This window comes from Petromyzon marinus, unplaced genomic scaffold (assembly GCF_048934315.1).
Source record: "Petromyzon marinus isolate PM22_M1 ecotype Great Lakes invasive population unplaced genomic scaffold, UKy_Petmar_22M1.pri1.0 PM_G_Scaffold_41, whole genome shotgun sequence".
Classification (NCBI taxonomy): Eukaryota; Metazoa; Chordata; class Hyperoartia; order Petromyzontiformes; family Petromyzontidae; genus Petromyzon; species Petromyzon marinus.
Genome location: NW_027422993.1, coordinates 999,628 through 1,025,000, shown reverse-complemented (window position 1 = coordinate 1,025,000; position 25,373 = coordinate 999,628). Strand labels below are relative to the sequence as shown.

Below are 25,373 nucleotides of genomic sequence, written 5' to 3'. Positions count from 1 at the left end.
GCTCGCTTGTTTAGACGACGCCGACGCCGCTCGAAGCGTCTCACCGCGTGCTGAGATGATGCACAGCGAGCGGTGACCACAAACTGATGATGATGATGATGATGCCCCGCGTGGCGGCCACGTCCATTCTCGATGTGGGGGTGGGGGTGGTGGGGGAAGCGGAGGACACGGAGGGAAAAATCCATGCGACCACATGAAGAGAGAGTGTTGTTAGGGTCGCCGGCCCCCGGGATCTCCCCTGCCTGCGACCCTGTCCGCGAAGTACCGACGCTCCCAGACTCTCCACTAGTGTGGGAGCTGCCGCCGCCGCACTCCTCCCCTGGCGGGGAAAGGTCGTCGCGCTCCTGTTCCCCCCCCTGTGCCGTCCCCCCCCGAGTCCGGGTCTCCTGCCGGTGGGGCATCACACTCGACCTCCCTGGGACCCGCTAGCGCTTCGCCGGCACCCAAACGCGACGCTCCCCGCCCGCGCAGTCCCACGCACCAATCACACGCGGGTAACAGGGGGTCAAAGGTCGGAGGGTAAGCGACGTCGTTCGTGCTCACTCCGACGCTTGGGGGGATTGGTTTAAACGGGTTTAAAGGGCTATGCGATGGGCATGCGTGCGAGACGGGTATCTGCTCGCAACGCAGGAGTCCGCAGCCGACGGTTCGTAGCGCACACAATCCACGCGGCGCCGCTCCACACACGCGGCGACCACCGAGAACAGCAAGCGAACCCACGCTTCCACTCTCTTTCCACACCCTCGCAAAAACCACCACACCAGTCTGTTATGTAACGACCACCGCGACAGCAAGCGCACCCACGCTTCCGCAATAACCACACCAGTCTGTTATGTAACGACCACCGCGACAGCAAGCGCACCCACGCTTCCGCAAAAACCACACCAGTCCGTTATGTAACCGCCGACGATTTATTCCACCGCGTCGGCGAGCCCTTATTTAACCGAGTCAGTCGGGATCAGCGGGGCAGGACCGATCTATCTCTCGATAGTCGGCACTACACTCTACCTGTCCTTCTCCCCTTTACCCTCTCCGGTTTTGCTCTTAAGCTAAGTCCCAACTCCCTCTCTCTCTCTCTTACTCACGGTTCGTCGTCACTGCCGTCTGGTCCTCGCGGCGCGTCGATACGTCCCACGGACGTTCGCGCGGCTGGACTCGGGAGTTGACGGGCCTGGGGTTGACTCGAGTAGCCAGAGAACCTTTTTCCTTCGCCCTGACCCGCTTTATTCTTTCTACATCAAAGGGGCTACCTGGTGCCGACTCGCGGGCCAATCAGCTCGCTGGGATCACCCGCCAATCGGTAGGCCCATCTGTATCCCAGCATCCCCCGGGCCATTGCTTTCAGCGACGTCCGCATCTAAATTTACCTGCTCAGCGACCCTCCAGCCAGAGGGCGACCCTGCTTTCCCGCCGCTCGTGGCTCTGCCCTCCTACCTGCCTGCTGACCCGTGTGTGTTGTGTGTGCTGTCTACCCGCGGTGGCTCGGCAGCCCCGTCGTGACCATGTAATTACAACCAAAGTCACGGCGCCGCGGTGGGTGTTAGCGTCGGGGGAGACCGTCCAATTCCCTTGCTGCAGGAAACCGTGAAGATTATCCCTTTACGAGGGCTTCTGGGTGAAAACCTGTCGGCCAGGGTGTCTCCCCACGCGCTCTAATGGTGGGGGGGAGTGCGTGCGTGTGTGTTCCGGTGGGGGGGGGGGGTGGGGAGGTGGTGGGGTGGAGCAATGTCGGCCTCGCCGCTCGGAGCGGCGAGATCGCAGGTGGGCCACCCGCCGATCGGCTCCATGGCGGCGGCATCACATAGCCCCCCGAGGTGCCAGTCCCCGTCCCGGGTTGACTGGAGCACCTCGCCTGGGCCGCGCCCACGAGGTAGCGCTGCGTGGTCCGGGGGATCCGCCCGGATCTCGTGGCTGGCCTCGGGGGAAGTGGCTCCGTCCTCGGGGTTTCCTGCAGCGGTCTCCTTCTCCACTCCAGTGGCTCCTCCGATCCCTCGGCACCTGGGGGCTGGGGGACAAACTCCGCGGCAGCGGGGTTTAAGGGGCGGCGTCCCCGCCGTCCTCTGGCGGAGCCGGGACGCCTCGGGGCTGGGGGCACGGCGGGGCCCATGTAGTGCGCGAGGCCCCCGAGCACGGGTGGCGCAGGGGCACCGGGATTTCGCGGTACTCGGGCAGCGAGGTTCTCCCCCGCCGGGGCTGCCCTCCATGGTTTTAAGCGGCGGACGTTAGCCACCATTTCTCGGCCCCTCTCCCCACCCTGGATTAGTACCGTCCAGGGAGAGATCTGCCGTACCACGGTCCAGGGTCCCCGCCAGTAGGTGGTCAGCTTCCCCACCTGTCCGGCCCCGACGCGAGGGGTGTGTAGCCACACCTTGGTACCTGTCAAGAAAAGGGGGGGCTCCACGCGGGGTCGGGTGCTCTGTTCCTGTCGCCGATGCGCGGCCTCCCCTTGCGGGTAGGCCCGGTCCCGGACCCCTCGTAGGGTCTCCATCAGATTTCTTTGGTTCTTTCGGTAAAGTCACGTAGAATGAGAATAAAATAATAAATTGATAAAATAAAATAACACAATAATATTCTCACGACGTTTCGGCCACAACACAAGCGGCCTTCATCAGGTGAAGGGGGCGAGACTGTCTGGTAGGACAGCGCTGGAGTGAGAGAGCCACGTTCAGATCACGGCTTTTAAGCTGTGTGAGAGGAACAAAGAGCCTTGACACAGGAATTAGCATAAAATTTAGCATTGAAATGGCTGAATGATTAGCTTGTGACTGGTCACAGAAATAGCTATGTTAAAAGTTAAAGCATACACATCCGCAGAGGCACCCATTGTTAAAAGGAATTAGCATAGAATTTAGCATTGAAATAGCTAAGTTAAGGCATACACATCCGCAGAGGCACCCCTTGACAATGGGATTAGCATAGAATTTAGCATTGAAATGGCTGAGTGATTCGCTTGTAACTGCTACAGAAATAGCTACGTTGAAGTCAGAGCATACACATTCACCGAGGCACTTAGTACAAATCAAACAGGAGAATTTAGCATTGAAATAACTAGGCGAATTTAGCATTGAAATAACTGGGTGATTTGCTAGTGACTGGTCACAGAAATGACTACACATCTGAGCTATTCACAGTACTATATAGTGAACCAATGAAAACTAAAATATAAATTACCTTCATGTTATCAATAAACTCTATATTCTCCAATCAGCTAAGCTACCAACCATAAGTCGTTATATATCACAATGCTATATGGCGAAAAAATGGGTGGATTCTTACCCTCAAATTTCCGTACCACGGATAGCTATGGGCCCCGTTCAGACGGACGAGTTCGTCCATGGTCGGAACAGAGGAGGGGGAGAGAGACAGCTGCGAGGCCCTAGTATGCTCCATGTTGTAAACCATACCATTAACCGTGGTGTGAGAGGTATTAAGAGGCAATGCTGGCGAAAGAGCTGCGGTCTGAAGGACATCGTAAAATTACAATTAATTAAGAACAGAAATGATTTAACACATCTTTCCAGTGGTTACTAAGCCTGAATCCATCTTCTCGGTTGAAATTGTCTCTGTGCTTGTATATGTGAATGGCCTCATGAACGAATCTCTCATGGTAGCCGGTTGGTTTGCAAAGAACCTCCGTCTTGGAGAAGTCAATGTCATGTGAGCCCACTGAATTGTAACAGTGATCTGCCACGGCAGAGGAGTTCGTCTTACCGTGTTTCAAGTCTGCTTTATGTTCGCGGATGCGGTCCGAGATATGTCTTTTGGTTTCTCCAATGTAGCTACTACCACAGAGGCACTTTAGTTTGTAAACGCCTGGGTACTGTATGTCTGGAAGAGCATCTTTTACAGATGGAACTAAATCACGGATTTTGTGTACTGTGTTGAATCGGACCTGGATCTTGTGTTTATTCAGGATTTTGGAGATCTTTTTAGTGACCCCTGCAATGTAGGGTAAGGTGATGGTTTTGAGTGGCTCCACAAGAGGATCCTTCTTCATGACTGGAGTGATGGCTTTGCGGATTGTGTAGTCGGAGTAGCCATTAGCCCTGAGAGCCTGGTGTACGTGCTTGAGTTCACTGGTAATGTGTTCCTGGTCGGAAATGCATTGGGCTCTATGGTATAGAGTCTTGATGAGGCAGTTCTTCTGGGATGGATGGTGGTGGGAATCCGGTTTCAAGTAAGCATCTGTATGGGTAGCTTTCCTGTAGACAGAGTGGCTCATTGAACCATCATGTCTCCTTTTAATTAAGACATCCAGAAAGGGTAGTTTGCCATCTTCATCAGATGTTCCACGGGGCGACTCCCTTCCTCCGTTTGGGGTGGAGGAATGCCGAACAGCAAGTCTGCGGGTAGACGAGACTCACGACCAAACATCATTAGGAACGGGGTTTGGCCCGTCGATGTGTGCACCGTGGTGGCGTAGGCGAACAGGGCGTAGGGGAGGTGTTCGTCCCAATCCCGTTGGTTTGCGGCCGCCATACGCTTGAGCTTTCCGGCCAGAGTCTGATTCATACGTTCAACCATACCGTTCGCCTGGGGGTGGTACGCCGTGGTTCGTTCTTTCTGGATCCCGAACTCCCGGCACAGCGCCTGAAACAACTCGGCCTCGAACTCGCTACCCTGGTCGGTAAGGACTCGCTCCGGGATCCCGTGCTTAAGTACATAGTGCTCCACGAACGCCCGGGCTACTACCAGGGCCGTTTTATCGGGGATGGCCACCGCCACGGGGTAGCGGGTGAAGTATTCCACCGCTACGAGGATATAGCGGTTGCCCCGGTGGGATCGTGGGAATGGCCCCTGGAGATCGATGCCGACCAGCTGGTTAGTCCGACTGACGCGGAACGGCCTTAGGGGTACTTGGTATCGTGCCGGTTTCGGCCCGCACTGCTGACAAGCGCGGCAGCCCTGTACCCAGGCGGCCACATCTTGCGTCAATTTGGGCCAGAGATACTGGCGACGCAGAGTCTCCCGAGTGCGCCGTTCCCCGTCATGGCCCCCGAGCGGGTGGTCGTGTACCAGCCGTAGCAGCTGGGGTCGCACCTGGGCGGGAACACAGATGCACCCCGGCTGGCCGGCCTCGGTTAACTCCCGTACCACCCCGTTCTGCACACACAACCGGGCATACAAACCGCTCCAGGGCCCTGGTAGGGTGCTTTTCCCCTCCCGCAGGGCCGCTTCCACCACCGCCAGATCCGGATCCCGCTGCTGGGTCTGCCTCAGCTGCTCGTCGCTCAGGCCCGGGAAGGCGCAGCCGACGTCCTCCTGGATCCGTCCGATCGGGGCGGGGTGGTCCACGGGGTCCCGAGTCGTGGGCCCTGCGCTCGCCGGGCGGCCGACTGGGTCCGCGCCTCCACCTGTGGGGGTCTCTGTGGCGCATACCGCACTCTCTCTCGCCGGGGGGGGGTTAGGTTCAGCGGGTTCCCGGGGGTCCGTTGCCTGTCGGCAACGTCCCCCCGTGAAGCACGGGCAGGCCTCCTCCGCCCTCGTCTCGGCACACACCGCGGGTCGCCGTGATAATGCGTCCGCGTTTGCATGCGTCCGCCCCGCCCGGTATTCGATCTGCAGGTTGTACTCCTGCAGCTGCGCCAGCCATCGGGCCATCTGCCCCCGCGGTTCCTTGAAGGTGAGGAGGAACTGCAGAGCATAATGGTCCGTGCGCACTCGACATTTCCTGCCGTATAAATACGGCCGAAACTGTTTACACGCGAAGATCACAGCGTACAATTCCTGACGGGTCACACAGTAGTTCAGCTCGGCCCCGCTCAGGGTCCGGCTGGCGTACGCAATCACCCGTTCCACCCCTTCCTGCACCTGCGACAACACCGCACCCAGCCCGCTGCTGCAGGCGTCGGTGTCCAAAATAAAGTCGGTGGTAAAATCGGGGAAAGCCAGTGTGGGGGTGTGTGTGAGGTGGTCTTTGAGGGTGGTGAAGGCCGTCTGGCAGGCCTCCGTCCACTGATAGGGGTTCTTGGGGGAAGTGAGTTGGGTGAGGGGGCGTGCAATCTCGCTGAATCCCTTTACAAACCGACGGTAATAGGTGGCGAGCCCCAAGAATGACCTTATCTCCGACAGGTTTCTTGGCTGTGGCCAATCCACTACGGCGCGTACCTTGTCTGGATCGGTGCGCACCCCCGCCTCGCTGACGCGATGTCCGAGGTACCCCACCTCGCGCTGTGCGAGGTAACACTTACGCGGCTTGAGCTTGAGATGAGCCGCTCGCAGTCGCCGGAACACCTCCCGTAACCTGGACCAGTGCTCAGACAGAGATCTACTGAACACGATCACATCATCCAGGTAAATCAGGCATTGCTCCCACTGCAAGCCCCGCATCACCAACTCCATCAGCCGCTGGAACGTCGCGGGCGCGTTGGTGAGCCCGAACGGGAGTACTCGAAACTCGAATAGTCCCATCGGGGTGGTGAATGCGGTTTTTGGCCGATCCTCCTCCGTCATCTCCACCTGCCAGTACCCGGACGCGAGATCGAGGGTGGAAAAATACCGCGCTCCGGCGAGGCTGTCAAAGGTGTCGTCGATGCGCGGTATGGGAAAGGCGTCGCCGAGGGTGACTGCGTTTAGTTTGCGGTAATCGACGCAAAACCGGGTTGACCCGTCCTTTTTTGTTACTAGCACCACCGGGGCAGACCAGGGGCTCGCCGAGGGCTGAATTATGTTATCGCGGAGCATGTCCCTGACCGCCTCTTTGATCTGGGCGCGTTCGGGTGCGCCCACGCGGTACGCGGGGAGTTTTATGGGTCGGGCGGCCCCGGTGTCGATTTGGTGCTTAACGAGATCTGTGCGACCCACGTCTGAATCGTGTTCGCTGAACACGTCGGCGTACTCCCGCAGTAACCCGCGTAGCTGATCGGCCTCTCCCTTGGGTAAATCTGCCCAAGGTACGTGTACCGCGTCAAGAAGGGGGACGACCTCGGCGTGGGGAGTCGGGCCGACTCGCCAGGCCAGGTCTTGTTGGTCCTCGGGGCGACCGGGGTCCTCCGCCCAGAGTGCGAATACCGAGTCGCTGGAGTGGCGCGCGTGTAGGGGGTGCACGGTGGCTACTGTGGTGCGCCGTCGTAGTATTGCTGGGGTGCCGTGGGGGTTAAACACACGCATGAACAATCGGCCCCCATCGGCGTTTACCAACGTGGCTGACCCCACAACCCCGTATCGTTTTGCCAACTCCGGATAAGGAGTTAGCATTACCTCTCCCGATGGTCGGTGCGCGGGGTCGGTGGAGGGTGTCGCCACAGGTACCAGCATCTCGGCGAGCGGCCCGATGGTGACGGCCGTCGTCAGGGTAGCGGCCACAGGTGTGAAGCGGGGGCGATTCGGCTCCCGTCCCAGGAATGGAATCCGTTCCCCGCTGCCTTCCACGGTGGCGCACCGCTGTCGGGGCTGCACGTTGAGCCCCAGCTTTTCCAGGAGGTCGGTACCTGCGATACACTCGTGGCACAGCACACTCGAGACGTAGAACTCCTGAGTGCACACCTGGTTTCCGAGACGGACCTCGAGGGAGATCCTTCCCAGCAACCCCATCCCGGCTCCGCTCGCTGTGTGCAGCGCACAATCCGGGGCCGGCAGGCGGCTCACGTCAACCCCGAGCACGCTGCAGTGCGCGGCGCTCACGAGTGAGGCTACGGCCCCCGTGTCCAGTAGGATCCGGGTGCGCTGTCCGTTCACCTGTCCTTCCACCAGTGACGTGGCCCCCGTGATTCCTGCCACCAGCTCCCGTAGCCAGTCGCCCGTCCTCACCGCGTCCTTGGGTGTTGTGGCCGTGACCTGTGTGGGTGTCACTTGCTTACCATTATTACCATCGTCGCTTTGTTTCGGGACCTCGGTGATTGCACCCCTAGGTGGTCCACTCTCTAGGGGGCGTTGGCGTTTTAACCCTTCGGTATATCTAGCGCGGGCGATCTGTGGGCAGTCTCTCATGAGATGCCCCTGACGGCCGCACATATAACACGCCCGGGGGGGGGTGGCGGCTCCATAGTGGGCACCCTGCCCGCTCCCTCTCCCCCCCGTGCGCCGCTGCCCAGACTCTGCTTCTAGTCGGGCTACCCTCCCAGCTAGCCCTCCCAACTCGGTCTGAATCGTCTCTACCGTAGTCTGCAGCGTAGTCACATGTGCCCGCACTTGGGTTACGTTGTTGTCCACTTGGGTTACTTTGTTGTCGATCCCCCCGATGCCCGCCTGTATCCCCGCTACCCATCCCGGGGTGGTCTCGCGGGATACCGGAGGCCCCCTTTCCCGACCCCCTACCATCCTGGTGAGCTCCTGTTCCTCCTCTTCCTCCTCGGTGGACAGACTTGCGATGGTGCGCTCCCGTCCCAGTCCTCGGAGCTGTGCGCGTTCGCTAGAAATTCTTTCACATTTGCGCGCGCGCTCGACAAGGGCATCAAAGGAGAGGCGCGTACAGTTCACGTCTGGCTGCCACCACGCCGTGCGCATTAAGTATCGCTGGATTTTCTCTGTGGCCAGCTCCTCAATCGCTTCCGTGGTGTGCCTCGGGCGTGCGATCTTTGTTAGCTCACGCACATCCTCGGCATAATCGCGCAGGTCCTCGCCAGGTTGGCGACGGCGTGCCTCTAAGGCCGCTTTTGCCTCCTCCTCATCGCGCGTACCGAAGCGCAGATCAAGTCGGCGCATCAGCTCCTCTAGCTGTGTCTGCGCGCTTGCGGGTAGGGCTTCCACAAAATCGGCTGCCCGCCCATCCAGATTCATATTAAGTTGACGTAGCGTCTGCGCGTCCATCCACCCATTAATTTCCTTAGCCCCTAGGACGTTGCGGGCAAATGCTCTCCACGAAGGTGTACCCCGGCCAGTGAATATATGCCTTATTTTCGCGTGGGGTAACGCGGGGGTTCGTACCGCCTCTGACACCATATTGTTAGGGTCGCCGGCCCCCGGGATCTCCCCTGCCTGCGACCCTGTCCGCGAAGTACCGACGCTCCCAGACTCTCCACTAGTGTGGGAGCTGCCGCCGCCGCACTCCTCCCCTGGCGGGGAAAGGTCGTCGCGCTCCTGTTCCCCCCCCTGTGCCGTCCCCCCCCGAGTCCGGGTCTCCTGCCGGTGGGGCATCACACTCGACCTCCCTGGGACCCGCTAGCGCTTCGCCGGCACCCAAACGCGACGCTCCCCGCCCGCGCAGTCCCACGCACCAATCACACGCGGGTAACAGGGGGTCAAAGGTCGGAGGGTAAGCGACGTCGTTCGTGCTCACTCCGACGCTTGGGGGGATTGGTTTAAACGGGTTTAAAGGGCTATGCGATGGGCATGCGTGCGAGACGGGTATCCGCTCGCAACGCAGGAGTCCGCAGCCGACGGTTCGTAGCGCACACAATCCACGCGGCGCCGCTCCACACACGCGGCGACCACCGAGAACAGCAAGCGAACCCACGCTTCCACTCTCTTTCCACACCCTCGCAAAAACCACCACACCAGTCTGTTATGTAACGACCACCGCGACAGCAAGCGCACCCACGCTTCCGCAATAACCACACCAGTCTGTTATGTAACGACCACCGCGACAGCAAGCGCACCCACGCTTCCGCAAAAACCACACCAGTCCGTTATGTAACCGCCGACGATTTATTCCACCGCGTCGGCGAGCCCTTATTTAACCGAGTCAGTCGGGATCAGCGGGGCAGGACCGATCTATCTCTCGATAGTCGGCACTACACTCTACCTGTCCTTCTCCCCTTTACCCTCTCCGGTTTTGCTCTTAAGCTAAGTCCCAACTCCCTCTCTCTCTCTCTTACTCACGGTTCGTCGTCACTGCCGTCTGGTCCTCGCGGCGCGTCGATACGTCCCACGGACGTTCGCGCGGCTGGACTCGGGAGTTGACGGGCCTGGGGTTGACTCGAGTAGCCAGAGAACCTTTTTCCTTCGCCCTGACCCGCTTTATTCTTTCTACATCAAAGGGGCTACCTGGTGCCGACTCGCGGGCCAATCAGCTCGCTGGGATCACCCGCCAATCGGTAGGCCCATCTGTATCCCAGCATCCCCCGGGCCGTTGCTTTCAGCGACGTCCGCATCTAAATTTACCTGCTCAGCGACCCTCCAGCCAGAGGGCGACCCTGCTTTCCCGCCGCTCGTGGCTCTGCCCTCCTACCTGCCTGCTGACCCGTGTGTGTTGTGTGTGCTGTCTACCCGCGGTGGCTCGGCAGCCCCGTCGTGACCATGTAATTACAACCAAAGTCACGGCGCCGCGGTGGGTGTTAGCGTCGGGGGAGACCGTCCAATTCCCTTGCTGCAGGAAACCGTGAAGATTATCCCTTTACGAGGGCTTCTGGGTGAAAACCTGTCGGCCAGGGTGTCTCCCCACGCGCTCTAATGGTGGGGGGGAGTGCGTGCGTGTGTGTTCCGGTGGGGGGGGGGGGGTGGGGAGGTGGTGGGGTGGAGCAATGTCGGCCTCGCCGCTCAGAGCGGCGAGATCGCAGGTGGGCCACCCGCCGATCGGCTCCGTGGCGGCGGCATCACAGTGTGTACGTGTGTGTACGTGTGAGTGTGTGTTTGTGTACGTGTGTGTACGTATGTGTGTGTACATGAGTGTGTCTGTGTACGTGTGAGTGTGTGTCTGTGTACGTGTGAGTGTGTGTGTTTGTGTACGTGTGAGTGTGTGTACGTGTGTGTACGTGTGTATGTATGTGCGATAGTGTAGCGGTTAGCGCGCTGCGCTATGAACCTGGCAACCCGGGTTCGATTCCCGCTCACAGCCAACACCAGTGACGATTATTCGAACCGGTCCCGGGCCTCCCTTAGGTCGACTCAGCCTCAAATGAGTACATTGCCACTAGGGAGACAAAGGCGGTCGGGCGTGGTGCTGGCCACCCACCCCCTCGTGTACCGTTTCGGCCTTCATAGGTGCTCGCTAACAGCACTTGCCCCTACAGTCTGTTAAGGCTATATGGGGATCTTTGTCTTGTCTTGTACGTGAGTGTGTCTGTGTACGTGTGAGTGTACGTGTGAGTGTGTGTCTGTGTACGTGTGTGAGTGTGTGTCTGTGAGTGTGTGTACATGTATGTACGTGTGAGTGTGTGTCTGTGTACGTGTGAGTGTGTGTCTGAGTACGTGTGAGTGTGTGTCTGTGTACGTGTGTGAGTGTGTGTGTCTGTACCGGGAGAATCTCCATTTGGTACAGCTATAATGGGAGGCTGATCGATGCCCGGGTGCGGTCAAGGGATGGCTCCCTATTGCTCAACCACGTTATGTATGCTGATGATTTGGTAATAGCTGCTCATTCAGAGGAGGAATTGGAGACGCTGCTGCTGAGACTGGAGCGTGCCACTAAGAGATGGGGGCCTTACCTTCAGCCACACCAAAACTAAGCACCTGCCTGGATATTTTGTACCATCGGACACTCCACCCCCACAACTCCCAATCGGTGATGGGGCAGTTGTGGAGAGAGTGGAGAGTTTCCCATACCTGGGCAGTGTGCTTATGACTGGCTCCAGTTTAACAGCAGAGGTCTCACTCCGAATCAGTCGAGCGGCAATATCTTTTCATCGGTTGCGTAACGCTGTGTGGAAGCTACCTGGTCTGTCGCTCCGCACTAAGCTTCAGGTCTTCTCGGCCACGGTCATTCCCTCCCTTCTCTACGCTTGCGAAACGTGGACCCCCTTAATGGAGCATTTTCGCCGGTTGAAACATTTAGGCTGGCCTGCCTACGATCCATCCTGGGTTTAACCAGACTGGATTGTGTGAGGAGCTCACAAATCCTTGAAAGATCTGGGCAAGGTCCCATCGATGAGCTCCTCCGGCAGGCAAGGCTGGGTCATGTAGCCCGCATGCCCAGCCACCGCATGCCGAAACAGCTTTTGTTCGGCCGGATCGAGGGGGCTAAACGGGCGCGGCACGGGCTAGAGAGGAGATGGAGTGATGTGGTACGGGAGGACGTGGAGCTGAGTGGACTTGTCGATGACTGATACCAGCGGTGTCAAAATTGGCCTCTGTGGAGGAGGCTCGTGAAGGACGCTACTGGGCAGTTGGAGGCAGTCGCCCTCCAACAACAACGGAGGGTGGAGGAGCGACGCTCACAACAACGAGCGGAGCGCCGGGTGGCTAAAGCACAGCAGGTTGGCACAGTAGGGGGCACAGGTGGTGCACCAGCCAGTCATTTCGGTCATCTCAGTCAGTCGACCCGTGGCACCTGGGTCTGCCCCGTGACCTGCCAGCGTGGCCTCAAGGTGCACATGGCCTGGCACAAGCGTCGTGGTGATGTCACCACCACTTAGTGGCGAATGGCAGTTGTTGTGTGTGTGTATGTAGCTGTTAGCGCGCTGCGCTACGAACCCGGCGACCCAAGTTCGATTCCCTCTCACGGCCAACACCGTCAGTGACGATTCTCTGAACCGGTCCTGGGCCTCCCCTAGGTCGACTCAAGCTCAAATGAGTAACCTGGTGCGGTGTGTAGTAAACATCGCCACTGGGGAGACAAAGGCGGCCGGGCGTGGTGCTGGCCACCCACGCCCTCGTGTGCCACAGTGCCGGTAGCCTTGGTAGGTGCTGCTACTCGCGAGCAGCAGCAGCACTTGCCCCGGCAGTCCGTGACAGCCGTCGTGTACACGATGGTGGGGATTTTTTGCACGCGGCGTTTTATATTAAATATTTGCTGTTTTTTTTCCAGGATGTTTCTGTTACGCGTTGTCGCTTTAAGATGTTCTGTGTTCATATTTTGTTTGTTGCGGCTGCACCCGACTTGAGAGCCGCATGGCTCACAACGCTATCTCCATAGATATAAAAGGCAAAGTTGTGATTGTGCGTGTCTGTTCAAAATGTTTAGCGTACTTCCCGACATGCAACAAACTGGAAATTTGCCACGTGGGTGCTTTCCAGACTGTACACCATCCTAAAATTATAAAAATACACTTTTGCTTTTTCTTTAGGGGGGTAGCTCAATAATGCATCTATTTTTTTTGCACGTCAAGTGAGCTGTGATGTCAAATCTGTCACGTGACCCGCGCACGTGGAAGCGTAACGCGTTGTAGTGTAGTGACCCGAGTTCGATTCCCGCTCACGGCCACCGCCGGTGACGATTATTTTTTTACCGGTCCTGGGCCTTCCTTAGGTCGACTCGGCATCAAACGAGTACCTGCTCTGCTGTGTGAACATCGCCACTGGGGGGACGTGGTGAATCCTCGTCCCGGGCGTAGCCGGGTAGTACAGCTTGTACCTAACAAGCTTGAAACTTCGTCTCTCTCTGTGTGCGCGCGTGCGCGTGTCTCTCCCCCCACCCACCCACCCCGCCGCAGTGGACCTGCTCGACACGGAGACCGCGCAGGGCGACCTCGGCTGGGTCGCCTTCCCGCCCGATGGGGTGAGTCGAGCGTGGAGGCCACGAGACCTCCGTGGATGTTTGGGGGGGGAGGGGCGTCCATAGATGACGTCACGCACTTAGGGGGCGGGGTCAGACATTTGTGACGATGCGTGACGAGAGAGGGAGGTTTGAGAAATGTGACGTCACATCATCAAAATGCGCAACTTTAAATAAATACAGACAACGCTAAGTTGCCTCGGTGGGAGTAGTTATATTGGAGAAACCAAATGACATGTCTCGGACCGCATTCGTGAACACAAAGCAGACCTGAAACACGGTAGGACCAACACCTCGGCCGTGGCAGATCACTGTTATAATTCAGTAGGCTCACATGACATTGACTTCTCCAAGACAGAGGTTCTTTGCAAGCCATCTGGCTACCATGAGAGATTCGTTCATGAGTCTATTCACATATACAAACACAGAGACAATTTCAACCGAGAAGATGGATTCTGGCTTAGCAATCATTGGAAGGATTTGATAAACCATTTCGGGTCTTAATTGATTGTTCACGCTTACGGTGGCCTTCAGACCTCATCCATTATTTTTCGTCTCCCCCCTCCTCTTTTCCGAACATAGATGGACTCGTCCTTCTGAACTGCCAAATCGCTCTCCGTGGTGCTAACGTTAAAAAAACGCCACTTTTTTCTAAATTTCTTGCTGTGGTTTTCACACCTGATGATGATTATGTTAGGGTCGTCGGCCCCCGGGATCTCTCCTGCCTGCGACCCTGCCCGCGAAGTACCGACGCCCCCAGACTCTCCACTAGTGTGGGAGCTGCCGCCGCTGCACTCCTCACCGGGCGGGGAAGGGCCGCCGCGCTCCTGTTCCCCCCCCTGGGCTGTCGAGAGTGATGCCTTACCGGCAGGAAACCCAATCTTCCTCGCTCGCCTCATGGTCCTTGTCGTGTGCAGGTCCTCGAGGGTTGGTAGATTGCAGGCAATTACCTTCTCAGCAGTGTGGATGATACGCTGCAGTCTGCTCTTGTCCTTGGCAGTGGCAGCAGCGTACCAGATGGTTATGGAGGAGGTGAGGATGGATTCAATGATTGCTGTATAGAATTGCACCATCATTGTCTTTGGCAGGTTGAATTTCTTCAGCTGCCATAGAAAGTAAATCCTCTGTTGAGCTTTCTTGGTGAGGGAGCTGATGTTCAGTTCCCACTTGAGGTCCCAGGAGAGAATAGTGCCCAGGAAGCGGAAGGACTCTACACTTTTGACTGGGGAGTCTAACAGGGTGATGGGGGTGAGTGGGGCTGTATTCTTCCTGAAGTCCACAACCATCTCAACTGTCTTTAGAGCATTTAGCTCTAAGTTGTTCTGGCTACACCAGGTCACCAGGTTGTCAGCTTCCCACCTATAGTCAGACTCATCCCCACCAGAGATCAGCCCAATGAGGGTGGTGTCGTCCGCAAACTTCAAGAGTTTGACGGACAGATGATTGGAGGTGCAGCTGTTGGTATACAGAGAGAAGAGCAGTGGGGAAAGGACGCAGCCCTGAGGAGTTCTGGTGCTGATGGAGCTGGAGTCAGAGACTTGTGTTCCCAGCTTAACGCACTGCTTCCTGTCAGACAGGAAGTCTGTGATCCAGTAGGGCACATTCAGCTGGAAGAGCTTGTCCTGAAGCAGGGCAGGGATGATGGTGTTGAAGGCAGAGCTGAAGTCCACAAACAGGATCCTAGCGTAGGATGCTGGGGCGTCCAGATGCTGTAGGATGAAGTGGAGGGCCATGTTAACTGCGTCGTCCACAGACCTGTTGGCTCTGTAGGCAAACTGAAGGGGGTCCAGGAGAGGGTCTGTGATGGCTTTGAGGTGTGCCAGGACCAGGCGCTCAAAAGACTTCATTACCACAGATGTAAGGGCGACCGGTCTGTAATCATTTAGTCCTGTTGGCCTTAGCTTTTTGGGCACAGGGATGATGGTGGAGGACTTGAGACAGGCTGGTACATGGCATGTCTCCAGGGAGGTGTTAAAGAGGTAGGTGAACACCGGAGACAGCTGGTCAGCGCAGTGCCTGAGGGTGGCTGGAGAGACAGAGTCCGGCCCGGCTGCTTTGCGTGGATTCTGCCTCTTGAAAAGTCTATTAACGTCTCCCTCCTGAAAGGAGAGAGTCGTCTCTATAGTATGGGTGGGGGATGGGGCCTCTTGAGTGGGAAGGGGTAGTTCAGGACAGTCCAATTGTCTTTCAAATCTGCAGTAGAACTCGTTCAGGTCGTTGGCCAGGCGGGAGTCGTTAGTGGTGTGGGGAGCTCTGGGCTTGTAGTTGGTGATCTGCCTGAGCCCTCTCCAGACAGAAGCAGAGTCGTTAGTAGAGAACTGGTGTTTTAGTCTCTCTGAGTACAGTCGTTTAGCCTCTCTCACCGCTTTGCTAAACCTGTTCTTCGACTCCTTGAATCTGTCTCTATCTCCACTCCTAAACGCTTCCTCTTTCTCCAACCTCAACCTTCTGAGCTTTGCTGAGAACCAGGGCTTGTTGTTGTTAAAGTTCACCTTGTTACGTGTTGGGATACAGCAGTCCTCATAGAAGCTGATGTAGGACGTCACAGCCTCTGTGAGTTCATCCAGACTATTGGTAGCAGTCGTGAACATATCCCAGTCAGTACAGTCTAAGCACGCCCGCAAATCTTCCACAGCCTCACTGGTCCACTGTTTAGATGTCCTCACAGCAGGTTTACAGAGTTTTAGTTTCTGCCTGTATGCAGGAATCAGGTGGACCATGGCATGGTCAGAGTGTCCTAGTGCTGCTCGGGGGACGGCGTGGTAGGCTCTACTGACTGTAGTGTAGCAGTGATCCAGAGTGTTCCCTTCTCTGGTTGGGCATTTAATGAATTGTATGTATTTGGGGAGTTCGTGGCTGAGATTACCTTTGTTAAAGTCGCCAAGTACGATAACCAACGAATCTGGATTTGCTCGCTCCACACTCAGAATCTGATCGGCGAGCATGCGTTGGGCCTCTTTAACCTGAGGACATGGCGGCAAATAAACTCCGACCAAAATGAGCGACGCGAACTCGTGAGGCGAGTAAAACGGTTTACAGGTTATAAAAATTGATTCAAGGAGTGGAGAACAATGTTTCAGAATCACTGTGACATCTACACTCCCCCCCACACTCCCTCCCACACTCCACTCCCTCTCCCCTCACCACGACCGCAGTGGCAGCAGGCTACGAGTGGCCAACGCTCAAGGCCCAGGCTGTACCAGGCGCAGTGCCGCCCCGCCGTGCCCAGGCAGGACAAGTGGCTGCGCACCGCCTGGATCCCGCGCGGCGACGCTCGCCGCATCTTCCTCGAGTTCCGCTTCAGCTTACGGCGCCGGTGCCCCCGTCGCCTCCCGGCCGCCGCCGCCTCCGCCGCCGGCTGCGACGACGACACGTTGGACGTTTACTACCGGGAGTCGGACGACCCCGGCGACGTCACCGCCGGGGTCTTCGCCGACGACGAGCGGCGGCTCTTCTCCAAGGTCGACGTCGTCGGCTCGGGCGGGTCGGAGGTCGAGGCGGCGGGCGACGTGGGGCCCCTCTCCCGGGGCGGCCTCCGTCTGGCGTTCCGCGACACGGGGGCCTGCGCGTGGCTGGCGTCCGTGCGCGTCTACCGCAGGCGCTGCCCGGCCCTCGCGGTCCACCTCGCCGAGTTCCCCGACGCTCCGGCCGCCGGCGACGGGCCGTGGGCGCTGTCGGAGGTGACGGGGGCGTGCGTGGGCCACGCGCTCCGGCCCGAGGGGGAGCCGGAGCCGGCGATGTTCTGCAACGCCGACGGCGAGTGGGAGGGCCACCCCGGGAGCTGCGTCTGCCGTGCCGGGTACCAGCAGGCGGGGAACGCCTGCCAAGGTGACGCGTTGGGATTTGTTTTAGTAGATTCATCATCGCTTACCCTCGAGAGAGATGTGGAAAGACCCAGCGGACCTCCCACACACTCACTCGCCCACTCACCCACTCACTCACCCACTCACTCACCCACCCACCTACTCACTCACTCACCCAACCACTTATCCTCCCACCCACTCACTCACTCACCCACTGACTCACCCACTCACTCACTCAACCACTCACCCACCCACTCACTCACTCGCCCACCCACTCACTCACTCACTCACCCACCCACCCACTCACTCACTCACTCACCCATTCACCCAACCACTCACTCACCCACTCACTCACCCACTCACCCACTCACCCACCCACTCACCCACCCACATACCTACTCATCCACTCACTCACCCACTTTCTCACTCACCCAACCACTTACCCACCCACGCACTCTCTCACCCACCCCATCTCATCTCTCTCCCCATCTGCTCATCTCTCTCCCCATCTGCTCATCTCTCTCCCCATCTCTCGCTACTGACAGCACCAACAGTCTGTAAAGGTTCATAATAAAGGTGTTAAACTGAGTCTGTAAAGGCTACAGGTCGGGGGGCGGGACCTTTGTGCGTGCAGTGTGTGAGCAGGGCTCTTATAAGGAGACGGCCCAAGACAGCTCCTGCTCCCGGTGTCCGCCACACAGCACGGGCAGCGTCATCGGAGCGACGTCCTGCACCTGCCACGATGGATACTTCCGGCCCAGCGGCGAGCCCCAGTCTGTGGCCTGTGCAAGTTCGTTCACTATGCGCCATACACTACACTATACACTACTACACTATACACTACTACACTACACTATACAGTACTACACTACACTATACACTACACTACTACACTACACTATACACTACTACACTACACTATACACTACACTATACACTACCTACTACACTACACACTACACTATACACTACACTATACACTACACTATACACTACTACACTACACTATACACTACACTACTACACTACACTATACACTACACTATACACTACTACACTGCACTATACACTACTACACTATACTATACACTACTACACTACACTATACACTACTACACTACACTCTACACTACTACACTACACTATACACTACTACACTATACACTACTACACTACACTATACACTACCTACTACACTACACTACACACTACACTATACACTACACTATACACTACACTATACACTACTACACTACACTATACACTACACTACTACACTACACTATACACTACACTATACACTACTACACTGCACTATACACTACTACACTATACTATACACTACTACACTACACTATACACTACTACACTACACTCTACACTACTACACTACACTATACACTACTACACTATACACTACTACACTACACTATACACTACCTACTACACTACACTACACACTACACTATACACTACACTATACACTACACTATACACTACTACACTGTACACTACACTATACACTACTACACTATACACTATACTATACACTACACTATACACTACTATGCACTATACACTACTACACTATACACTACACTATAAACTACTACCCTACACTATACACTACACTACACTATACACTACTATACACTACACTATACACTACACTATACACTACCTACTACACTACACTATACACTACACTATACACTACACTATACACTACACTATACACTACTACTATACAGTACTACACTACACTATACACTACTGCGCTATACACTACACTATACACTACACTATACACTACCTACTACACTACTCTATAAACTCCGTTCCGCCCCCCCCCCCGGCCAGAGCCGCCGTCGGCCCCCAGGGACGTCGTCACCTCGCCGCTCTCCGCCGCCGCCTCGGTGACGCTCCGGTGGAGCCCGCCGGCGAATCCCGGCGGGCGCTCCGACCTCGCCTACTCCGTCGTGTGCCGGCTCCACCCGCCCCCCCTGCGGGGGGGGGGTGGGGAGAGGGGCCAGGAGCCGGCGCCGCCGTGCGGCCCGGCCGTGAGGTTCCGGCCTCCGCTCCCGCTGACGAACGCCAAGGTGGAGGTGAGCGGCCTGCGTGAGAACGCCGCCTACACCCTGGAGGTGCACGCCACCAATGGCGTCTCCCGCCTGAGCGGCGTCCCCTCGGCGTTCGCGGCCGTCCACGTCGCCACGTCACGGGATCGTGAGTCGTCGTCCCCCCCCTCCTCCTCTCGCTCACGGCCATCGTCTTTCTTTTTTTGAAATCTCTTTTTCATCTTTAGATATTTAGTTGCTTTTGTCAAATATTTTTTTTCTATCTTTTTTTAAATGGTTTTTGAAAATATTTTTTTAAAAATACATTCTCCTTTTTTAAAAGCTATAACATGCACGTAACATTATAATAATATTATTCTTAAATGCTATGCAAAAACATGATAATTATATTATGATTAAAGACAATGCCGCCTGCATTTGCAGCCAGCCAATCACCGCTCTGCATCTTAGTTGGCCGTCTGCATTTGCAGCCAGCCAATCACGGCTCTGCATCTTAATTATCCGCCTGCCTTTGCAGCCAGCCAATCACCGCTCTGCATCTTAGTTGTCCGCCTGCATTTGCAGCCAGCCAATCACCGCTCTGCATCTTAGTTGGCCGTCTGCATTTGCAGCCAGCCAATCACCGCTCTGCATCTTAATTATCCGCCTGCCTTTGCAGCCAGCCAATCACCGCTTTGCATCTTAGTTCTCCGCCTGCATTTGCAGCCAGCCAATCACCGCTCTGCATCTTAGTTGGCCGCCTGCATTGGCAGCCAGCCAATCACCGCTCTGCATCTTAGTTGTCCGCCTGCATTTGCAGCCAGCCAATCACCGCTCTGCATCTAAATTGGCCGCCTGCATTTGCAGCCAGCCAATCACTGCTCTGCATCTAAATTGTCTGCCTGCATTTGCAGCCAGCCAATCAACGCTCTGCATCTAAATTGGCCGCCTGCATTTGCAGCCAGCCAATCACCGCTCTGCATCTTAGTTGTCCGCCTGCATTTGCAGCCAGCCAATCACCACTCTGCATCTAAATTGTCCGCCTGCATTTGCAGCCAGCCAATCACCGCTCTGCATCTAAATTGGCCGCCTGCATTTGCAGCAAGGCAATCACCGCTCTGCATCTAAATTGGCCGCCTGCATTTGCAGCCAGCCAATCACCGCTCTGCATCTTAGTTGTCCGCCTGCATTTGCAGCCAGCCAATCACCACTCTGCATCTAAATTGTCCGCCTGCATTTGCAGCCAGCCAATCACCGCTCTGCATCTAAATTGGCCGCCTGCATTTGCAGCCAGCCAATCACCGTTCTGCATCTTAGTTGTCTGCCTGCATTTGCAGCCAGCCAATCACGGCTCTGCATCTAAATTGGCCGCCTGCATTTGCAGCCAGCCAATCACCGCTCTGCATCTTAGTTGTCCGTCTGCATTTGCAGCCAGCCAATCACCACTCTGCATCTAAATTGTCCGCCTGCATTTGCAGCCAGGCAATCACCGCTCTGCATCTAAATTGGCCGCCTGCATTTGCAGCCAGCCAATCACCGCTCTGCATCTTAGTTGTCCGCCTGCATTTGCAGCCAGCCAATCACCGCTCTGCATCTAAATTGTCCGCCTGCATTTGCAGCCAGCCAATCACCGCTCTGCATCTAAATTGGCCGCCTGCATTTGCAGCCAGCCAATCACCGCTCTGCATCTTAGTTGTCCGCCTGCATTTGCAGCCAGCCAATCACCGCTCTGCATCTAAATTGGCTGCCTGCATTTGCAGCCAGCCAATCACCGCTCTGCATCTTAGTTGTCCGCCTGCATTTGCAGCCAGCCAATCACTGCTCTGCATCTAAATTGGCCGCCTGCATTTGCAGCCAGCCAATCACCGCTCTGCATCTAAATTGGCCGCCTGCATTTGCAGCCAGTCAATCACCGCTCTGCATCTTAGTTGTCCGCCTGCATTTGCAGCCAGCTAATCACCACTCTGCATCTAAATTGTCCGCCTGCATTTGCAGCCAGCCAATCACCGCTCTGCATCTAAATTGGCCGCCTGCATTTGCAGCCAGCCAATCACCGCTCTGCATCTAAATTGGCCGCCTGCATTTGCAGCCAGCCAATCACCGCTCTGCATCTTAGTTGTCCGCCTGCATTTGCAGCCAGCCAATCACCGCTCTGCATCTTAGTTGTCCGCCTGCATTTGCAGCCAGCCAATCACTGCTCTGCATCTAAATTGGCCGCCTGCATTTGCAGCCAGCCAATCACCGCTCTGCATCTAAATTGTCCGCCTGCATTTGCAGCCAGCCAATCACCACTCTGCATCTAAATTGTCTGCCTGCATTTGCAGCCAGCCAATCACCGCTCTGCATCTAAATTGTCTGCCTGCATTTGCAGCCAGCCAATCACCGCTCTGCATCTAAATTGGCCGCCTGCATTTGCAGCCAGCCAATCACCGCTCTGCATCTTAGTTGTCCGCCTGCATCTGCAGCCAGCCAATCACCGCTCTGCATCTAAATTGGCCGCCTGCATTTGCAGCCAGCCAATCACCGCTCTGCATTTTAGTTGTCTGCCTGCATTTGCAGCCAGCCAATCACCGCTCTCCATCTAAATTGTCCTCCTGCATTTGCAGCCAGCCAATCACCGCTCTGCATCTAAATTGGCCGCCTGCATTTGCAGCCAGCCAATCACCGCTCTGCATCTTAGTTGTCCGCCTGCATTTGCAGCCAGCCAATCACCGCTCTGCATCTAAATTGTCCGCCTGCATTTGCAGCCAGCCAATCATCGCTCTTCATCTTAGTTGTCCGCCTGCATTTGCAGCCAGCCAATCACCGCTCTGCATCTAAATTGTCCGCCTGCATTTGCAGCCAGCCAATCACTGCTCTGCATCTTTTTTGGGCGTCTCTCGCTGCTCCTGTTCGCCCCGATGCGACCTCACACATCCGTGCACACCGCTTGCAAACCCCCCCAGCACGCGCGTTACTCCACTACACATGTAACATTATAATTATATTATTCTTAATGCATATACCACTCTAATTATTATTCTTAAAGACAATGCATCATCTGTTATAATTATCATCATCATAGCCATGTTCGCATGTTCACCACAAAGCACCGCGTGTGTGGCTGTTGCAAGTTGAGTTGATTGCTCGCAAAGCGGCGTCCGTCTGCTTGGTGTTTGAACATCTCACCGCAACTCGTATTTCATTCAGCAGCAAGGGGAAACGCACACCGATTGTCACTCACCGCACCTCGAGACGTTGGCCAGGGGGGTAAACAAATGAGTTAGCGCGTGACCACGTGCTGTGATTGCCCGCAGCACCGTCACCCGTGGTGCGTGTCCACACGGAGAACGTCTCTGAAGACGCCGTCCTGTTGACCTGGGCCGAGCCGGAGCAGCCCAATGGCATCGTTATGGACTATGAAGTCAAATGCTTTGACGAGGTGCGTAGCGGCTCGCGATTATCCATTTTACTTGCGCGCGTGTGCGTGTGAATGTGCACGTGCGTGCGTGCTGAGCGGTGGTGCAGCGGTACGCGCTACGCTGCGCTACGAACCCGGCGTCTCGAGTTCGATTCCCGCTCACGGCAACCGGCACCGGTGACGATAATCTGAACGAGTCCTGGGTCTCCCCTAGGTCGACTCAGCCTCAAATTGAGTACCCTGGTGCGGTGTGTAGTAAACATTGTTGTATATATAGGTGTTATGAAAATTGATGAAAATAATGAAAATTAAATGAAATTTGAGATTCGCATAATTTATCCGAGATTATGTTAATCAGTGTAATTATGCGCATAAATTATGCTGATTCGAGAGATAATCGTATTAATTTATGCGAGTGGGCGTGGTTATGATAATGCAGGTCGTTATGGATTATAAGGTCGAGCCTCGGTGACGAGGATTGTGTTATGAATTGGAATAACGCAATTAATCGTATGCAGTGACGCAGGCGTTGTGAGCGTGAATGAGAGAGAGTCGATTCGACTCTGCTCTTTAATTCCGTATTATCGATAAGGATACGATTACTCTCGATTGAACATTATGAATTATGTGTGTTATGGATTATGTGTGGTGATAGTGTACTTATGATAGGTCCCCAGGATTCAGATCTCATACGCAGAACAATATTATGCAGGATTTCAGGAAGAATCACACACAAACGTTCTGCTTTTATCAATTTTATTTCTAGCTAACTTTAATTTTTGGATAATATGAAAACTCAATCTCGGGATTTGGAATTTCAACACAGCGTTAACATGATAACATCACGATTGCGTTGTTTCACCTCGATAGCGGCACCTGTGGTTAATTCCCGACGCGTAACGCAATCGATCGGTTGTTGAGAGAGAGATTAAAAATATGCGAACTATTCTATCAAACCTTAACTTTATAATATGCAAACTCGTATACTTGAATTATTACACAATACGGCACTTGGTCTTTGATTCGTATCCAATCCTTAATACATTCTGATATGCGAAGTTATTATGCTTGAAATCGTCAGCACAGTACCACGTTGATGTTCGTTCATTGATTCATAACGATTATGAATTTAAAGCGTTCGACTGAAATACTTCTAATTACCTTATCAACAACACTCGATGGCCGCAATGCTTCGTTACTTGAATTGTCACACAACACAGCATTCGGTTATTGATCATGCGCGGCCCTTAATGCAATTATTGTCACGTTGTTAACAATAGGATGCCTAATTATTATGCAACGCTACTCGTTGAAAGGGCACTCCAACCAGTATTATTCTTGGAGGCACAAATATGCGTTTGAATTCGTTATTTCATTCGTGGATACCAGCAAGATTATGTAGAAAGAAAATATTAACGAACGACTCAAGTATTTCTAATCGACTTCTCAACGCGACTCAATGGGTGGCGATGTTTCCTTTTTAGATCCTTATCTCGGGCCAATCTTTTAATTAATTGTGGCCAGATCCCTGACAGGGAACCGGTTGAGCACGCTCTTCACCCCCGCGAGCGGCGCTCCGTGGTGAGGTGCCAAGAATTAATCCTTCTTAATGGGTCAGTTGGTAATTTATGCGGTTAGAAGTACAGCCCCAGCACAATATTACAGAGGAAAATTATGAACACTCTTAAAAACGATGGATTATTCACTCGGTCGTTGCGATGTTTCCACAATCACGGATGGTTCAATGGCTTGAGGTTTTAGGCTTTGTTAATGACCCGTGTGTGTGTGTGTTGAATGGTATGAGTGGTGAAAGAGTAGGCCAATGTTCGGAATCGATTCTTTGCGTCAAGCAGACGTCTGGTTTGTCGTGTAGTGGGGGGCAGTGTATCATACGTATCAGTTGATTCTTCTTTCAGTAGTTGGTTCGGACTCGACGGACGTTGGTGAACGAGTAGATACGCTCTTTTGCTGCCCGTGTGCAGGGTGGGGTGGGGGCCACTACTAAGTCCCGTGTGTGGCAGATGGTCCCCGCGATAACGATCTGTTTGCCCTGGCGTGAAATTCCTCTCTCGCGCTCTTTGGGAGAGACAAAGGTGGTCGGGAGCACCTCTTTATACTTTCGACTTATATTTCTCAAATACCATTTGGTCCCATGTTCGCCAAGACTCGTGTTTGTAACTACGTCCTCCCGACACCTCTCAGTTTTACCGAGGTTCGAATTGTTATGATAGAATTATTAAAAAGAAAAATAATTATCATCCTGAGTTTAAGAGGTCTGTTTCTTGATTGTTGGAATCCATATCCCTTGGTTCTGTAAGGTTCTATAATGGAATGTCGTGTAAGGTTAACACGTTGTTATTATTAATATTATATTGCAATTTTCTTTAAAACTGTCTTTGCCTGGTTGCCGTGTGTGGGGTGGGGTGTGTCTCCTCATCAAACCCGGCTGGCTTTTCCAGATGGCCCCTTGTGATAAGGTGTAATTCCTGCTTCTCCGCGCTGTGAGAGGGACAAAGGTGGTCGGGGTTGCTTGGGATATTGTTTAAATTCTTTTGCAAGTTTACCCATTGTCTCATTCCTTCTCGATAACCTTTGATGTGACTCGGTATTCCTGCTCCAAGCTTTGTTTTAACAGTAAAAGTATTAAAGGTGAAAATCATTTGATAGCGAATTAATCATTGGATAATAATTCACTGATGTGTCTGGTGGCCTGTTCTTAATTGGAGTGAGCGTTAGGATCGCTAATTCTATCTTATTCTTGTTGTTGCCTTTTTTTTTACTGGCAAATAAGGAAAAGAATATGT

General features: G+C 54.8%; 1 protein-coding gene across 2 annotated transcripts in view; it reads left to right on the top strand.

Annotated features, from left to right (window-relative positions):
* LOC142917100 (ephrin type-A receptor 5-like) overlaps window positions 1-25,373 on the top strand; it is a 42,665-nt gene that overhangs the window by 2,467 nt on the left and 14,825 nt on the right. For both annotated transcript variants that reach the window (XM_076061796.1, XM_076061795.1), the window contains exons 2-6: window positions 13,248-13,312; window positions 16,465-17,137; window positions 17,747-17,902; window positions 18,973-19,338; window positions 22,466-22,590. In XM_076061796.1, coding sequence (XP_075917911.1) covers window positions 13,248-13,312; window positions 16,465-17,137; window positions 17,747-17,902; window positions 18,973-19,338; window positions 22,466-22,590 — 1,385 coding nt within the window. The remainder of the gene's footprint in view (window positions 1-13,247; window positions 13,313-16,464; window positions 17,138-17,746; window positions 17,903-18,972; window positions 19,339-22,465; window positions 22,591-25,373) is intronic.